The sequence below is a fragment of the Galeopterus variegatus genome, unplaced genomic scaffold, assembly GCF_000696425.1.
Source record: "Galeopterus variegatus unplaced genomic scaffold, G_variegatus-3.0.2 Scaffold583, whole genome shotgun sequence".
In the NCBI taxonomy this organism is placed as follows: domain Eukaryota; kingdom Metazoa; phylum Chordata; class Mammalia; order Dermoptera; family Cynocephalidae; genus Galeopterus; species Galeopterus variegatus.
In genome coordinates this window covers 123,592-139,406 of record NW_007726694.1, presented here as the reverse complement: position 1 = coordinate 139,406, position 15,815 = coordinate 123,592, and the positions used below count along the sequence as shown (strand labels likewise).

Genomic DNA, 15,815 nt, shown 5'->3' with positions numbered 1-15,815 from the left:
CCAGCTACACATTGACCCAGAAAGATCATTTTGGTCATACTCATCTCCAACACAGCAGGGGGCAGGATGAAGAAGTGAACAGACAGCGTGTGAGCCCTGGATGGGACTGGGCTGGGGCTGGTGAGGAGCTAACCTCACCTGTGTCAAGCCTCATACTGGCAATGGCACTTGGCCACAGGCCAGGACCAAAAGCCAGGACCAGGAGCAGCTGGGCTGGGAGCTAGGAAAATCTGCTTTCTTTTAGGAAGCCAAGAAAACCAGTTCCCTCTTCTAGAAACTTAGAAGGGGTGGAACAACCCAGACCCATTCCACTCTCAGACCATGCTCCATCCAGGTTGCTGTGCAGTGGGGCTCCAAACTAGAATTCTCTCTGAAATCACCCCCATTTTTTTTGCCGCTAGCAGATCTGGATTCTAGCTCCAGTTCTGACCTTGAGAAAGTCAGATTGTCTTGATCTTTTAAAAAACTTAGGGATGACTTCCAGAAATATATAAGCTTCTTTCTAATTCCAAGACCCTTCCACTCTGGGCTCTCTCCTTTCTTTAAAAATCACTGGGAGATCTGGGAAAGGGAGGCTGAGACCTTCTCTATCCTAAGGGATGATGGTTCTACCCTCTTTTCACCCACTACCAAAGAGTAGGCTGGAGGGCAGAAATAGGACCCAGATCAGCCACTCTCCAAGGACACACGCTGGATCCAGACAGGAGGCAGCAGCAAGTTGATTGCTTCTCCCCAAAAACTGCTTTAGAAGCAGGTGGATTTGCTTCACGATGTATTAAATACAAAATGGCAGCAGCCGCTATGCAGTTGTAACAAAATTAGTGTTAGGGTGTCTAGAGAAATGTATGCAGGCAGCCTCGGCTGACTGGAGCCAGCCAACTCAGGCCTGCTTGGGCAGGGCCTGTCCCTGCTGCCCAGTCCGCTGCAGATGGTCACGTGGCCAGGACTGGGTAGTGCCTGTGGCAGAGCAATGCGGAAGGGCTCAGAGGTGCTGCCAAGGAGGCCAGTGTTGAGCTGATCTCAAAAGCTTGCTGCCTTCTGCCCCACTGCGGACTCATTGCAGCACAGGTGTTCACAAGCAGTTGGGAGCCAATGCCTCTAGAAACTGGCAGAAACAAGGGCTAGGTTTTTGGCTTTTTACCCCTTAGAAAAGAGACTACCAAGTTCCAGTAAATGGATGAGGCAATGCTTTTGCTGTACTTGAGCAGAGAGGGCTCCCTGTCTGAGGCTCACCCAAGAGAAAGGGGTGGGTGCCTGCACACCCCCAGACGTCTGCGCTTGGAAATAGGAGCATCAGGCTTGGAAGTTAGAGAGGAAGGGCACAGAGTCACCAAAGCCCATCCTAACAACCCCCAGAAAAGCCAGTATGCCTCCTGCCGAGTTCATTTTAAGCCACTGAACACCGTCCTGGCTGGTTGGTCCAGCCATGAGGCCCACAGGGCTTGGCAGCCATTGTGGAGAACTCAATCTCATGCAAAGGCCACAGGGCTAAGGCAAGAAGGGCAGCTGAGCAATAGGGGCTGCCGTGGGTGTCCACTTCCAAAGGAAGGCCTCCAGGTGCTGGGAAAAGGGGGTGAAGTCCTGGGTCTAGTGAAAGTCTGCATTGAAGGCTCTGCCGATGACCAGTCGCCTCACCTCACTGGTCCCAGCCCCGATCTCATACAGCTTGGCATCTCGAAGAAAGCGGCCCATGGGAAAGTCGTTGATGTAGCCATTGCCACCTGCAACCAGGGTTTGGGCAGAGAAGAAAGAACAGAAGTCATGGGCAGTGGGCAAAGCAAAGAAAGCAGAGGCCAAGTACAGTACACAGAAACAGGCCATGGAAGCACAGACTGATTAAAGAGAAGCTGCAAGGGTAGTGGGAGGTGGGGGGTACGATCCAAAACCCCCAGTGGATGCCTGAAACCACGGATAGTACCAAAACCTATATATACCATGTTTTTTCCTAAATATACATACCTATGATAAAGTTTAATTTATAAATTAGGCACCGTAAGAGATTAACAACGATAACTTATTGGACTCACAGAACAAAGGGACGATTCATGCCTCGGTGGGACAGAGCAAGACAGTGTTGAGATTTCATCATGCTAGTCAAAACTGCATGCGATTTAAAACTTATGAATTGTTTATTTATGGAATTTTACACTTAATATTTTTGGACCACGGGTAACTGAAAACATGGAAAGCAAAACCTTGGATAAGGGGAAGCTACAGTACCTTGTTGGGGGCAGGGTAGGCAAGGGTCTGGGGCTGGAAGGCCACCCAGACTGCCAAGGATACCAGGCAGAGAGATGAGAGACCCACTGGCAGACATGGAAAAGGGACAAGAAGATAGTGGCATAGCAGAGCTAGGGTCCAAGCCTCAGTTGTCTGGCTCAAGTGTGTGCTCTTAACCATTGTGCAGCATTGTGACGAGGCTGCTCCACCTCGGCGGCACCCCTTTCCCTATTTCCTAGTGTGCCCAAGAGCAGGTGGGGAGAGTGGGTGCTGAAGGGAAAGGCAACTTGTGGCCTCTAGCAGTTTTCTCATTTGCTTTTCTACTTCCTCCTCACAATTGGGGCAGACACAGCCTAAAGGTACCAGTTCAGCTGTGCCTAGCTTAAGCAGCTTGAGAGTAGAGGGAACATCTTCCCGAGGCAGCCACAGGCTCGAGTGAGGGCAGGTCTGGGAGTGGGGAGTGGGGCCACTCACCAAAACACTGAATGCCGTCCAGGGCTACCTGTGTGGCGCACTCAGCCGAGTAAAGAATCACCCCCGCGCAGTCCTAGGGAGGAGGCTTGGGTCAGCAGGGCCCTGCCAGGCATGCAGAGAGTGAGGCCCTGCAGCCGACCCCTGCCCCAGCCTCTCCCTCCTCTGGGGCTGGCCCTCACCTTGGCAGTGCAGTGGCCCTCATCACAGGCCCTGGCAACGTTGTACACATACTGCCGGCATGCCATGAGGCGGGTGTACATGTCGGCCATCTTCCCCTGCATCAGCTGGGCACCAAGAGAGGTCACAAGTCAATATGCTGGAACACTCTTCCTAGTTACCTCAAGCAGGTCAGCAATGACACCCTGACAGCTGGGCCAGGGGAAGCGAGGGCATGTGGGGAATGGGACTTACCTGGGATGAGAGTTAAGGCCAGAGAGCTGCCGTCCCACTGTGAACACTCTACCCTGAAATGGCCTTGCCTCCCTGAGAGGCACCATCTACCACAGCCGTCAACAACTCCCTGCAGCTTCTTCAGACCAGACGGTCTGACTAGAAATACCACTCCCTGTCCCCTGTGCCCCGTACAACCTGCATGCTTCACCCTCCAACCATATGATGTCTAGTCCGTTCATCTCAAACAGAAACTGAGGTGACAATATGATGAACTTCCTGAAAACTTCCAAAGCCAGGCTGCATGCTGAAGCCTGCACTCCAAGCATTCAAAACTCACTTCGCTAGAGAAGGATGTAGATGTCCCACAGTACCTGCCCCACTTCCTCATTCTTTAAAGAAGACTTCAGCTCAATGAAAGTTCATTTCAGCAAAAGTATGCCATTCACCTGGAAGTGGCCGATCTTCTGGCCAAAGGCTTCCCTCATGTGCAGATAGGGAATGGTGTGGTCCAGGACGGCTTGCATGAGCCTGCAGGAGAGGAGGAAGACACTAGAGGGGACTCACTGTCCCACCACTGCCAAACAGAGTGGAAAGGCTGGGAGGGAGAGCTCAGCAGGGTAAGGAACAGGAGAAGTCTGAGAAACTTGTAGCCCTGCTCAGCTACGGCATGGACTGCCCAGCTCTTGCGCCCCTTCCTCAGGACCTGTGCAGTAGACACCCTGAGAGCCCAGGCGTCTCAGTTCACATCCTGATTTAACTAAGCAGTACTGCTCCTCAGGCCTTTTGTCTGTCACCTGATGATATTTCCCTTAAACATGGAAGGAGATCCTTCCTGTCTCCAGGAGAGAGTGCAGTGGGCAGGAGGCGGCTCCCTTTGGCCCCCGAAGGGGAAGGCTGCTTAGGATAGCACCACCTCCAAGGAGGCTGAAAGAGCCCAGCTCTTCCCACCCCTGCAGCCTCACACTTACCCGAGGGGCCCAGCAGCCAGCACCAGCCGCTCCAGGTCCAGCCCACTCATCAGCACGTAGACGCCCTTACTCAGATGGCCCAGGATGTTGGCAGCTGCGGGGATAAGTGCTGGTCAGAGGGAGAGGGTTGTCCACAGCCTCCTCACTTTTATAAAAGATACTAAGTTTGATAACCTGGTTCTCAGAAAAGGCACTAAAATATGTCACTTGACCTTTGATGAGGGTTCCGGGTGAGAAAGAAAAGGATGGAGCCTACCACTTCCAGTCAGAAGTGGAGCTTGCAGTCGGGGCCGGCCCGTGGCTCAGCCACGGCCGCCCCCTCGCCACACGCCGCCCAAGCAGCCGAGTCGCAGTCGCCATCTCTGCCTTGCAGCGGGAGCCAGAGGTGCAATTGAGCCAGCTTTTCCGGCTCCACCAATCCGGGCTTCGTTGGCCCGCCCAGTCGGCGAGAGGGGCGAGTCTCCAGCAGCCAATCACCCTCCGGAAATCCCTGGAGGCCGCGCCGCCCTTGGCTGCCGCCCAAGCCAATCAGCGGTGACCGCCCGCCACCCGCCTTCGATGCCTGCAGCCACCGGCGGTGTGCGTGCCGGGGCGCTGGATCTGGGGGCGTCCTCCGTAATAACTTCGTATAGCATACATTATACGAAGTTATAGTCAAGGGTTAAGATCCCCTTACCGGTCATCTTTTAAAAAAAAAAAAAAAAAAAAAAAAGTGGAGCTTGCAGGACCCTCACCCCATCATTAAGACTAGACACAAGGCCCCAAGCTGTTAGACCTTTCTCTTCTCTCCCTGGACTTCCTTGGGTGGGAAAAAAGAAAAGCTAATTGGCCTAGAAGTCACCCCCTCCCCACGCCCTGCTGGTCTTTCTACACCTGTTTCTACAAAGGAACCAGAAAATTGGTTTTTTTCCCTCAGGTTGAGTCTGCTCTGGGCCAGTCACTTCCCTGCAGGTTGGTCCATGAAAGCTTCTTTGTCCAGGAGATGGGCCATTCAGTGCTAGTGACGGAAGCTGCTGAGTACCTCCACCCAGTAAGCCAGGACACTGCATGGCCCTGGGAGGTGTGGGCAGGAAACTGAGCACAAAAAGTTGACTCCACTGACCTGCCTTTAATGTGGCTGAATTTTTTCCTGTCGACAAAGAAGGATCTGCAAAGATTCCTCTCCCTAGAAGCTCCTTGAAACCAAAGCATACTTTTCTGGGCTGGTGGATCGTGGGAAGATGGATGATCTACGGCTGAGGCACAGAGCAAACCTGGCTAGTGATCACCTCTGTGACCTTGGTCTTGTTAGCACATGATGGGTGTGCTGGCTCTCACATGGGACTGTTTGTATCATATGTTCAGTTACGCCTCAGGGGAGAAAATAACTCGCACTCAAACTGAACTGCCTTTCCTCACTGAGCCTGGCTTCCATCAGTTTATTCAGATGGGTCTCTAGTATCATTAATGAATAACTCACACATGCTGTACAGGCAAATGTACAGGAAGTATGAAGGATGTTAGTGGGCTGGGATAGATCTTACTTTTTTCCTCCAGCTCCTGGACTACAAAGCCCAAGGCAGAGTGTGTTACCCACCTCAGAAACACCACCCTTCATCTCAGCCAATCAGCCATGTAGCTACAGGGGCTCTGGCCAGGAAGGACAGCTGTCCAGCAGCCCCAGGCCCACAGTCTAGACAAATGGCACTGTCAGCTAACAAAGCAAGCCTCTCTAACTAAGAGATGGGCCTTTCCAGCTTGTGAAGGGGTCAGGTCAGGGGCCCCCCCATTCTCAGAGACACTTACCAGAAACCTTGCAGTCTTCAAAGATTAGCTCACAGGTGTTAGAGCCCCTCATCCCCAGCTTGTCCAGCTTCTTGGAGGTGCTGAAGCCAGGAGTACCCTTTTCAGGAAAGAAAAGGTGGACCTGATTACAGACTACCCCAAGGGGGCTTAGTAAAGAAAGGCCTCTAGGAAGGAGGTGGTCCCCTTCTCGCCTCGTTCCTGTACTCCACAGCACAGCAGCACCCTACTCCTACGCCCCAACTCTGGACATGAGACTGCTCCACCCCCGACAACCCACCCTGATCACAGCCGCTTCCACTACTAGCTATCACTCTCCCCAGTCCCAAGGGAACAGCTCTTTCTCAGTGAAATGCCCACTCCCTTGAGCCCTCCTGACCATCCCTGCCTTTGCTTCCCTCCCCCAGGGGACACCACTTCCAAGACAAGCTCAGCAGCCCACTAAGTTCCTCTGCCCCCTTGTTCCTCTGCCATCTGTACTGAATGGAGTCCCACCCAGGATGAATTCAACCACCTGGCTGCTTTCACCTGGACTGCTCTGATGCAGTGTGGCTGGTAGGTGCCCAGCAGAGCGCTGGTGTGCGTTGCTCCCCCTCCCCTCCAGGCTGATGAAAGTGGCATTACACGTTGACAGTTCCGGTCTCTGCCAGGCCCTTTTTGCTACAGTCCTAGTCAGCTGCTATCCCCCCTCTCTATGGAGGGTATTGCAAACCTTTACAGCACTCATTTGTTACATTCTCAACCAACTCCCCTGCCCTTGTGGCCCCCAGTCCTCACAGGCACCTGGCCACCTCCACCATCACCTGTAACCCATCCTTACCTCTTCTGCCCCAACTCACCGTTACTTTATTCACTTGTCCCCACAAATTTCAATTTATCCCTCTCCTTTTTTCCATTCTCTTTATCAAAAATTTGCTCAGTCCTCCATCAGTCTTAAAAACAAACCCCAACTCCCAGTTTTTCATTCTGGCTCCTGCTCTATCCTCCTTTTGCTTTCGTTGACAAGACTGTTGAAGGTGCAGACTTCAGTCTCCATGTGCAGAACCACCCACACCTCAGTCTCCCATGGCTGCTCTCACCAAGGTCACCGATGACATCCTGACTGTCAAACCCAGTAGCCTCCTTTTAGTCCTTTTCCTGGACCTCTTTATATGGCCTGGCTCTGTGGACAGCTTCAGACTTGGCCCATCTTCCTGGACTCGACTTTTTTTTGGCGGCTGGCCGGTAAAAGGATCTGAACCATTGACCCTGGTGTCATAACACAACACTCTAATCAACTGAATGGCCAGCTCCTTGGACTCAATTTTTTGACCACCCTCCTTTCGGTCTCCTTTAAAGACTCCTCTGCCTCATGTCCACCGTGGAAATCTTGCACAGCACACTACATTGATCGTGTGGGCGATCAGTGGAAGAGAGCCATCTCAGGTACCACTGTCAGGAGACAGAAGCCTCCCAGGCCACACACCCAGCTACACTCACCTTCTCCACGATGAAGGCTGTGATGCCCCGAGAAGCTGGCACAGCAGCCAGGTCTGTCTTGGCATAGACAATAAGGACATCAGCATCAGGGCCATTGGTGATCCAGAACTTGTTGCCATTCAGGATGTAGTAATCTCCTAAGAGCAAGACATTGGCTATTGACTCAAGCCTTCTTGACCTTTCTCAGCCAGTACATCTATAGACCTTCTGCTGAGCAAAGAGCTGCCCTGAGAAAGTTCTGGCAACCCAGCAGGGGCCAACTCCAATTGTGTCTCCTCACCCTGACAAGGTCTGTCCCTCTGCCCATTCTGGCCCCTAAGTCAAGAGGTGCCTCACCTTTCTTTTCAGCTTTTAGCTTCATGGACACGACATCAGAGCCAGCATTGGGCTCACTCATGGCCAGGGCTCCGATGTACTCACCACTGATCAGCTACAAGGAAAACCCCAACAGGCCTTGTTAGGACCTCAGAAGCACCCTACAGCAGCTCACTGATATTGCTTCTTCCTCTTTGCATTATGCCCCTTCAAACTCCTCTCTCAGATCAGGGTACTGATAAAGTCCTAGAAGAGAAGCCCAAAATCTACAAGGCTGAAAATGCTTCTCCTTTTTTCCATTCCCTTTGCAAGGAAAGCTGGTCCTAGCTTTCCATTTCTTTTTTTTTTTAAAGATGACCGGTAAGGGGATCTTAACACTTGACTTGGTGTTGTCAGCACCATGCTCACCCAGTGAGCTAACCGGCTGTCCCTATATGGGATCTGAACCCATGGCCTTGGCGTTATCAGAACCACACTCACCTGAGTGAGCCACAGGCCGGCCCGTAGCTTTCCATTTCTTTTTTTTTTTAAAGATGACCGGTAAGGGGATCTTAACACTTGACTTGGTGTTGTCAGCACCATGCTCACCCAGTGAGCTAACCGGCTGTCCCTATATGGGATCTGAACCCATGGCCTTGGCGTTATCAGAACCACACTCACCTGAGTGAGCCACAGGCCGGCCCGTAGCTTTCCATTTCTTAACATGCTCTTCAAATGTCTGTTTGCTGTCCAACTCAGGAATTCTGGCCCTATTTTTAACTTTTTTGTATTTTAAAGCAACCCCTTGGTGCTTCCTAGCTATATTTGTTTATGGCAGCATACTACAGAAAGCAAGTCTGACTGGCCTCTTCCAATGAGGAGAGGATGCCTCGTAGTTGGTGTTTGCACTGTGAGATCAGCGTGTGCTTCTTCATTTCATTTCCTCACCTTGGGGAGATACTTCTCCTTCTGGGCCTCATTCCCATTGCGCACAATTTGGTTGATGCAGAGGTTGGAGTGGGCACCATAACTGAGCCCCACTGCTCCAGAAGCTCGGGATATCTCCTCCATCACCAGCACATGTTCCAGGTAGCCCAGGTCGGAGCCGCCATACTGAACTGGGAGTGTGGGTAATACACAGGAGTGGAAAAGGCAGCCAAGATTAAACAGGGGCACTGACAGGAATCTTGCATTTATTGGCAGAAAAAAAAAATACCTTTGTAGCAATGATTCCAAGTTTCCCCTAGCAAGGCTGACAAGCTGATAATATGGACTCTCCTTATAAGCTCACAGAAACAGTTTTGCCTGCTGCTGCTGGTTAGCTGTGGTGTGGTTCAGAAAACAACCATTGCAACTCCTGCTTTATCCCAGACAGACCCCTTAATGAAGACAAGAAAACAATCTAAGCACCCACTATTCAGAAAGTTACAGAAGTGCAGAGGCAGTTGAATAAATGAAGAAAGAGGGCCTAGAATTTAACAGAGACGCACAAAGGTTGGGGGGCAGGGTGTCCAAAGTACCAAGAACAGACACAAAGCCAAGAATGTATGTGCAAAATGCCTAGGAAGGTGAGGTTTTATAGCTTAGGTTTGGATCCAGAGAAGCAATGACTGGCAACAGGCCAGGAGAGCCACAGCCTGAGGCAAGGTCTGGAGGTGGGCTGTGCAGCAGAGATGCTGGTCAGGAATCACAGAACTACCCGTTAAAAATGGAAATTTTCTTTGGCAGCAGATCCAAAATCAAGGCGGCTGGGTCATCTTGTCCCACTGTCTGGGTATAGTAAGGCCCTCTGCACATGTTCACACTGACCAAGAAGTCAGGCTGGTCCTAGGATCCAGGGAAAGCTTAGCCCCAGTCCTACAACTCCAGTAAGGAAAGCCCAAAGATGGTGACATGAGAAACAGCCACCTGGACATCATGCAGAAACCAGAACTCGTATCTGGCTTGCTTTCCAAAGCTCCCCTTTGAAAGGGGTTTTCATCTGATTTCTAATTGCCTCTTTCTTCCATTAAATACAATCTGATTGAGAAACATATTCTCAATGGGGGTTCATAACCCCTCAAGACACAATAGGAGGAAGACTCTTGTTTTGGAGTTCCCAGCAGCCTATCAGAAAAGAAGAATGTCCTCTTTTCTGGGCTGACAGTCCAAGGCGGAAGAAGTTCCAGGTCTCTTTGTACCAATCTTTCTCTTCCCTTCCTGCTTCTTTTGGGAACCATGTTAAAGGGCACACAAGAAAGGTTCTCTTTAGGGACAGAAACTGTACTCACCAGGGGCTGTGATGCCCAGTACTCCCAGACTCCCCAACTGCTTCCAAAACTCCTGCCAACAGAAAGAATGGAGTACAGTACCTTGTGAGAAGGCAGCCAGTCACATGTGGCTACAACAATGTGACCCAAATGCTTCAGGGAGAGGGGCTGCATTCTTAGGGGGGCTTCATTTACCAGAAAACTGTATGAGCCTTTCCAAGCAGCAATGCAACTCAACTCAGCTCCCAGATGGCCCCCTGCCCGGGCCTGACAACTCACCCGCAGGTTCTTGAACTCGTTACTTTGATCAATCTCCTGGGCCTTGGGGGCCAGGTGTTCCTGAAGGAATTTAGCCATGGTCTGACGAAGCTAGAGGGAGAAATATGGACAGATGCTGCTGAAACTAGCACATAATGGCCACTGAGGGCAGCATCTCTACAACCGAGGACATATTCAGAGAAAAAGGCCACAAGTAACCTCACCAAACAGCATCACACTGAAACTTAGAGACCTCACTAGTTTATGCTTCCTGAGAGATGTTTTTACCCTTCTTTCTTAAGATCCTCGGTCTAGAAAACTTAAAGATGATTTTTAAAAAGTCACTCCCCTGCATAAAATCATTTCATGGTTTTCCATTGTACTTGGAATAAAACACAAGCCCCTTACCCAGGCCTACAAGGCCCTGCATGAACTGACTCCGGCTGACCCTTCCATCCTTCCCCAGTACCTTTTCACCCCCACTCACTGTCCTCCAGCCACGCCCCCTTCAGTTCTAGGCGTGTGTCAGGCTCTTCTGACCCTGAGCCTCAAAATGAAGGGATTACTCAAAGTTTATAAATTCCTCTTGGCAGGAAGCTTGAGATATGGGATTGAACTCTTTTTGCCTCGGGTGATTCAAAAAAACTAGCTGCTAACTATAAACCAGAACAGACTGGAGTTCCTGGGAGGCTCACGAACACACTTGGAGCTACAGGAGAAGGACATTTCTTGGCACTTCATCCAGCCTCCAAGCCAACAGACTCTGTTCTGCAAGGGCTCTGGTTCCACTCCATTTATAACTACATTTTTCAAGTTCTTGTTCAACTTTGTGCTTTGGACCCAATGGGCTTAAGAATGACAGCAGATCACACTGCATTTCTAAATCCCTGGAGCGCTGCTGGCTGGTTAGCTCAATTGCTTAGAGCGCAGCCCTATGACACCAGGGTTCAGATCTCCTTATTCGCTACCTGCAAACAAAACAAAACAAAACAATCCCTGTTGATTACGGGAATCAAAAAAGATTCCCTGGTGATTTTGATGATCAACAGGCTAGCCTCTGAGAACCATAGCCTTAGGCCGTGTTCAGGTACAAGTGGACTACATACAGATCGAGAGCCCTTTGGCCACTAGCGGTAGCCCCAGCCAGTCCTTCACCAAAACACCATCAGTCTCCCAGGAGCTTTCCTAGCCTACTCCTGCTTTCTGCTTCTGGCAGCCGTGCCTTGCTCGCAAATCTTCCCGCCACAGAGGTGAGGCTGAGGTCAGAGGCCAGAGCACAAAGGGAGAGGACGAGTGTCCCGCCCCCGCCCCCAGGTTGGTGCTCTCACGGCCCGGCGGGCACAAGCCGCGGTTGCATGGGTGCTGGGCAGGAGAGCGCAGAAGTGACCACGGACCAGGGACGATATAGCCGGGACCGCGGCCTTGAGGCCGGGAAGCAGGACATCTCCCTACCTGCTTCTGTTCCTCGCTCAGCCCGTTGATCGCGTCGTCCACCGGCAACAGCGAGTGGGCCCGCTGGGAAACAAGGCCGGCAAGCGGCGACAGCGGCGGCCACGGCCGCCAGCTCGCCACACGCCGCCCAAGCAGCCGAGTCGCAGTCGCCATCTCTGCCTTGCAGCGGGAGCCAGAGGTGCAATTGACGGCAGCGCCGGCCGCGGCCGCCACCTCGCCACACGCCGCCCAAGCAGCCGAGTCGCAGTCGCCATCTCTGCCTTGCAGCGGGAGCCAGAGGTGCAATTGAGCCAGCTTTTCCGGCTCCACCAATCCGGGCTTCGTTGGCCCGCCCAGTCGGCGAGAGGGGCGAGTCTCCAGCAGCCAATCACCCTCCGGAAATCCCTGAAGGCCGCGCCGCCCTTGGCTGCCGCCCAAGCCAATCAGCGGTGACCGCCCGCCACCCGCCTTCGATGCCTGCAGCCACCGGCGGTGTGCGTGCCGGGGCGCTGGATCTGGGGGCGTCCTCAGATCCTAGGTTAGCAAAGTGTCTTTTCTGTCGGAGTCGTGTGTATAGTATCTTCCTGCGTTGACATAGCAGCCCTGACCACAGAAATCTATCTCCGTGGGAAAGCAAAGTGTCAAAAAGAGCAATCGGACAACTGCCCCAAAGTCCAGTATTTGGGAAAAAATTGGTCAAGCATATCTGGGATGGCTAAGATTGGGAAAGTAGCTCTCGCTCTAGTGTGCATACTGATTATAACTCTGTAAAATGTGCTTTATTATACAACAATATTTGTTTATTTTGTTTTGTGTTTTATGGGAAAAGAGTTGTTAAGGAATAGCTAGCTGTCTTCCAAATTACAGATGCTCCTCCACTTATGGTGGGATTATATCCTGATAAACCCACCCTAAGATGAAAATACTGAAAGTCGAAAATACGTTTAATACACCTAACCTACTGAACATCATAGCTTAGCCTAGCGTACTTTAAGTGTGCTCAGAACACTTATATTAGCCTACAGTTGGACAAAATCATCTAACACACAGCCTATTTTATTTTATTTTTAAAAAGATGACTGGTAAGGGGATCTTAACCCTTGACTTGGTGTTGTCAGCACCACGCTCACCCAAGTGAGCAAACGGGCCATCCCTATATAGGATCCGAACCCGTGGCGGGAGCGTTGCTGCGCTCCCAGCGCCACACTCTCCCGAGTGCGCCACGGGGCCAGCCCCTATTTTATGTAATCCATTGAATACTGTACTGAAATATGGTTTCTACTGAATATGTGTAACTTTCTCACCATCATAAAGTAGAAAATCATTAAGTCGAACCATTGCTAAGTCGGGGACCATTTGTATTTAATATTAAATAATATATACATATATTATACTATATATAGGATAGTATAATATTGAATAATGCATATTTCATGTACCATAAGGACAGCAGTCAGGACTTTTTTAACATGGCGGGGAGGAAGACGTGTTTGAGGGAAAAGAGGGGAGCTGGCAGAACTCAGCCTCTGTCCCCTTCCCTCCTTTTCTCTATTTTCCTCCTCTGTGGTGGGTCAATGCTCTTGAACAGCTCATCTCAGGTGGTGTAGTGCCCCAGTCCAGGAACAGGGCTGTGCAGTCCCACTACCTAGCTATGGGATTTGTGGCAAGTTTCTTGGATCTTTTTGGCCTGTTTTATGATCTGTAAAATAAAATAATACCATCCATTTCAAGGCTGTTATGAGGAATAAAGGAGATTGCATACTCAAAGATTCAGCACAGGACTTGGTGCATTGTTCTCATTTTTTGATTATTCTTACCCTATCTGAATTCCCTTCACCTGTGCTGCAGCTTCTAACTCATGCCCTTCCCCACAACTTGTAAGTCCTACCTCTGGGACTTCTTACTGAGAAGTCAACACCCAATCACAGCATTGCTTCTCTCTTTCTTTTTTTTTTTTTTTTTTTTTTGGCGGCTGGCTGGTACAGAGATCCGAACCCTTGATCTTGGTATTGTAACACTGTGCTCTATCAACGGAACTAACCGGACAGCCCTTTTCCCTTTTTGTCTAATCCAGTTGAAATTAATCTTTTAGATGTTTTAAGATTGTCTTTGATGTCTTGAGAACCCAGGATGTATGTGTAAAAGACTATGATTTTAGCTAAAAGTCCTGGCGGTTTTTTCCCATGCTAGCCTTGGCAAAAATGAGCAAACCTTGAGTCTTTGCCACTGACCCCTGCACAATGTGATACACGTTACTTTGTAGGAAATAGGTATAAGATGCTCAAAGATCAATGAAAATTACTAATAACATATGAGGATATAGGCCAACACCCCAATTTGTGGTTCTACAACACTAGCCTATTTAAAAAATTACTTTATTTTTAAAAATTGGCAATACATTCATTTGCTCAAAAATCAAAAGGTATGGGAAGTCTCATGTGCATCCTGTCTCTTTTCATCCTGTTCTTTTTCTCCTGTGAGTAACTTACTTTATCAGTTTCTTGAATATTCCACTGTTTTATTTAAGTACAAGTAATTGTGAATATATATTTTTATCCTCCCACTTCTTATACCTAACAATGTATCCCGGAAATCTCTGCATATCACTATGTAAAAGTAGCCTCTTTCTTTCTTTTTTAAAGATTATTTTATTGTATGGATATATCATAGTTTATTCAACCATTCTTTTTTTCTTGACAGCTGGCCTGTGTGGGGATCCAAACCCTTGAGCCACACTCTAACCCACTGAACTAACTGGCTAGACTCAACCATTCTTTTTATAGGGACACTTGAAATATCAACAATGCTGTGTCAAAGGACAGAATAACAACAAATTTAGTTAAATGTCTCCGTTGGCTTTATTATGATTCTAGAACAAGGCAACACGTTATTCCATGAATAACAGAATAACTTTTAAAAGAAGTTGGTTTTGTTGGAGTGAGCAGGACTGAAGCCACCCTGGGACCTAAAACCAGGTAAGCTGTAGAAAAAATTTTAAAAACAGTGTTTTTCTTAGTGTGCACTTCTCTGTGTTTGATATTTTGAACCTTGGTTTCAGGGCAAGATGACATCTCCACAAATGTAAAGTTGTTTTCCAGTCAGCCTGGAGCTGCAAACTTGCCATGAGACACTACTATCACTACAACTGAGACCCTGAGACACCAAGGAAGACATCCATCCATAAAGCTATACTGATTCCACCTCAAAGCAAAATCCTGCAGGGCCCTAAGATAACATCAAGAATAAGAACAAAGGCCAGGAAAACCAGACACCTGGCACTCTCCCTCCTGCTTTTTACTTCCCACATTCCATTCCCTAAATCTCCTCTTTAAAAACCCCCGAAGTAAATCAGAGTCTTTGAGAGGGTTTTAGTCTGGCCGTCTTCTTCAGGTTTGCTGGGGAGTTCGTAGAGCCTAACATCTCCCTCAGGTTTTCAGTATTCCTGAACAAATATGGCTTCCATTTTCACTTACATTTAACTTTTGAGTCATTTGTTTTTTGTTTGGGTTAGGCAGCTGGACTTGGGTTTGTTAGCAATTTTATTTATTTATATATTTATTTTCTTTATTTTGTTGTTTTTTCCTTTTGTGTGTGTGTGGGGGGGGTAACCATTTTATTTATTTTATTTTATTTTACAGATTACTTCAGGCTATCTCTATTGTGTAAGAATTAAAGCAGAGGAAACTTCATTATCACACCTACTGGCCTGTTAGGTAAAGTAGCTGTAATCTCTTCTGATTTCTGGGAAGGTCAGATAATTACTTAGTTTAAGTTTGGCGACTGGAAATTTAACAGGGATAACTCCGTTTTGGTTTTTTAGTCTCCTCTGTTGGGACCTAATGCAGGAGCTTAGTCTAAAACAATGGTCTCCTCTAATTTTATTTAACAATTCCCCCCACTTGGGCAAGCTCTCACCTAGCTGCGAGTGTGATCAAATTTAGGGCATTAGCACCACTCTCAGTTACCATTGCTAGGGTGCAGAAAGCGGTTACTCCAACATATGGCTCTTGGCAGCCTCAAGATCTCTCTGACCTTACTCCTATCTTCTGTCTCTCAACCTCTGTCACTCTCCAAAGCGCAGGATGAAACTGTTTCCTTATCCGCCTAAAGTTTGGACCTGCCAAAGAAGACAATTACTTCTGGGCCTTTCCCTGAGTTTTCATTAACTTAATTCATATCACTGGAAGGAAGACTGGAGTCTGTCAATGAAAGAAAGTGAGCTGAGATGCTGGGTACTGTTCAAGCTTTATTAAAGGAAGAAAATCTG

At 49.1% G+C, this 15,815-nt stretch overlaps 1 protein-coding gene across 1 annotated transcript; it reads right to left on the bottom strand.

Moving 5' to 3' along the window:
- Nucleotides 1-683: 683 nt before the first annotated feature.
- Nucleotides 684-11,736, bottom strand: IVD (isovaleryl-CoA dehydrogenase). The gene is made up of 12 exons (XM_008570221.1): nt 11,570-11,736; nt 10,139-10,228; nt 9,881-9,932; nt 8,559-8,728; nt 7,653-7,746; nt 7,317-7,453; nt 5,841-5,937; nt 4,056-4,149; nt 3,534-3,615; nt 2,874-2,978; nt 2,695-2,767; nt 684-1,721 (listed from the first exon to the last, which is right to left on the bottom strand). Exons 1-12 carry the CDS (start codon nt 11,720-11,722, stop codon nt 1,588-1,590), a joined length of 1,281 nt encoding a protein of 426 aa, XP_008568443.1. The 5' UTR covers nt 11,723-11,736; the 3' UTR covers nt 684-1,587.
- Between the last annotated feature and the right edge of the window lie 4,079 nt (nt 11,737-15,815).

Bases quoted from the DNA above. Each gene is read 5' to 3' on its own strand.
- IVD (XM_008570221.1), bottom strand. From the start codon at position 11,722: ATGGCGACTGCGACTCGGCTGCTTGGGCGGCGTGTGGCGAGCTGGCGG. The intron at 8,729-9,880 runs GTGAGTACAGTT...CCACACTCCCAG, and splicing joins ACTGGGCATCACAGCCCCTG to TTCAGTATGGCGGCTCCGAC. The intron at 7,747-8,558 runs GTGAGGAAATGA...TTTTCCTTGTAG, and splicing joins AGGAGAAGTATCTCCCCAAG to CTGATCAGTGGTGAGTACAT.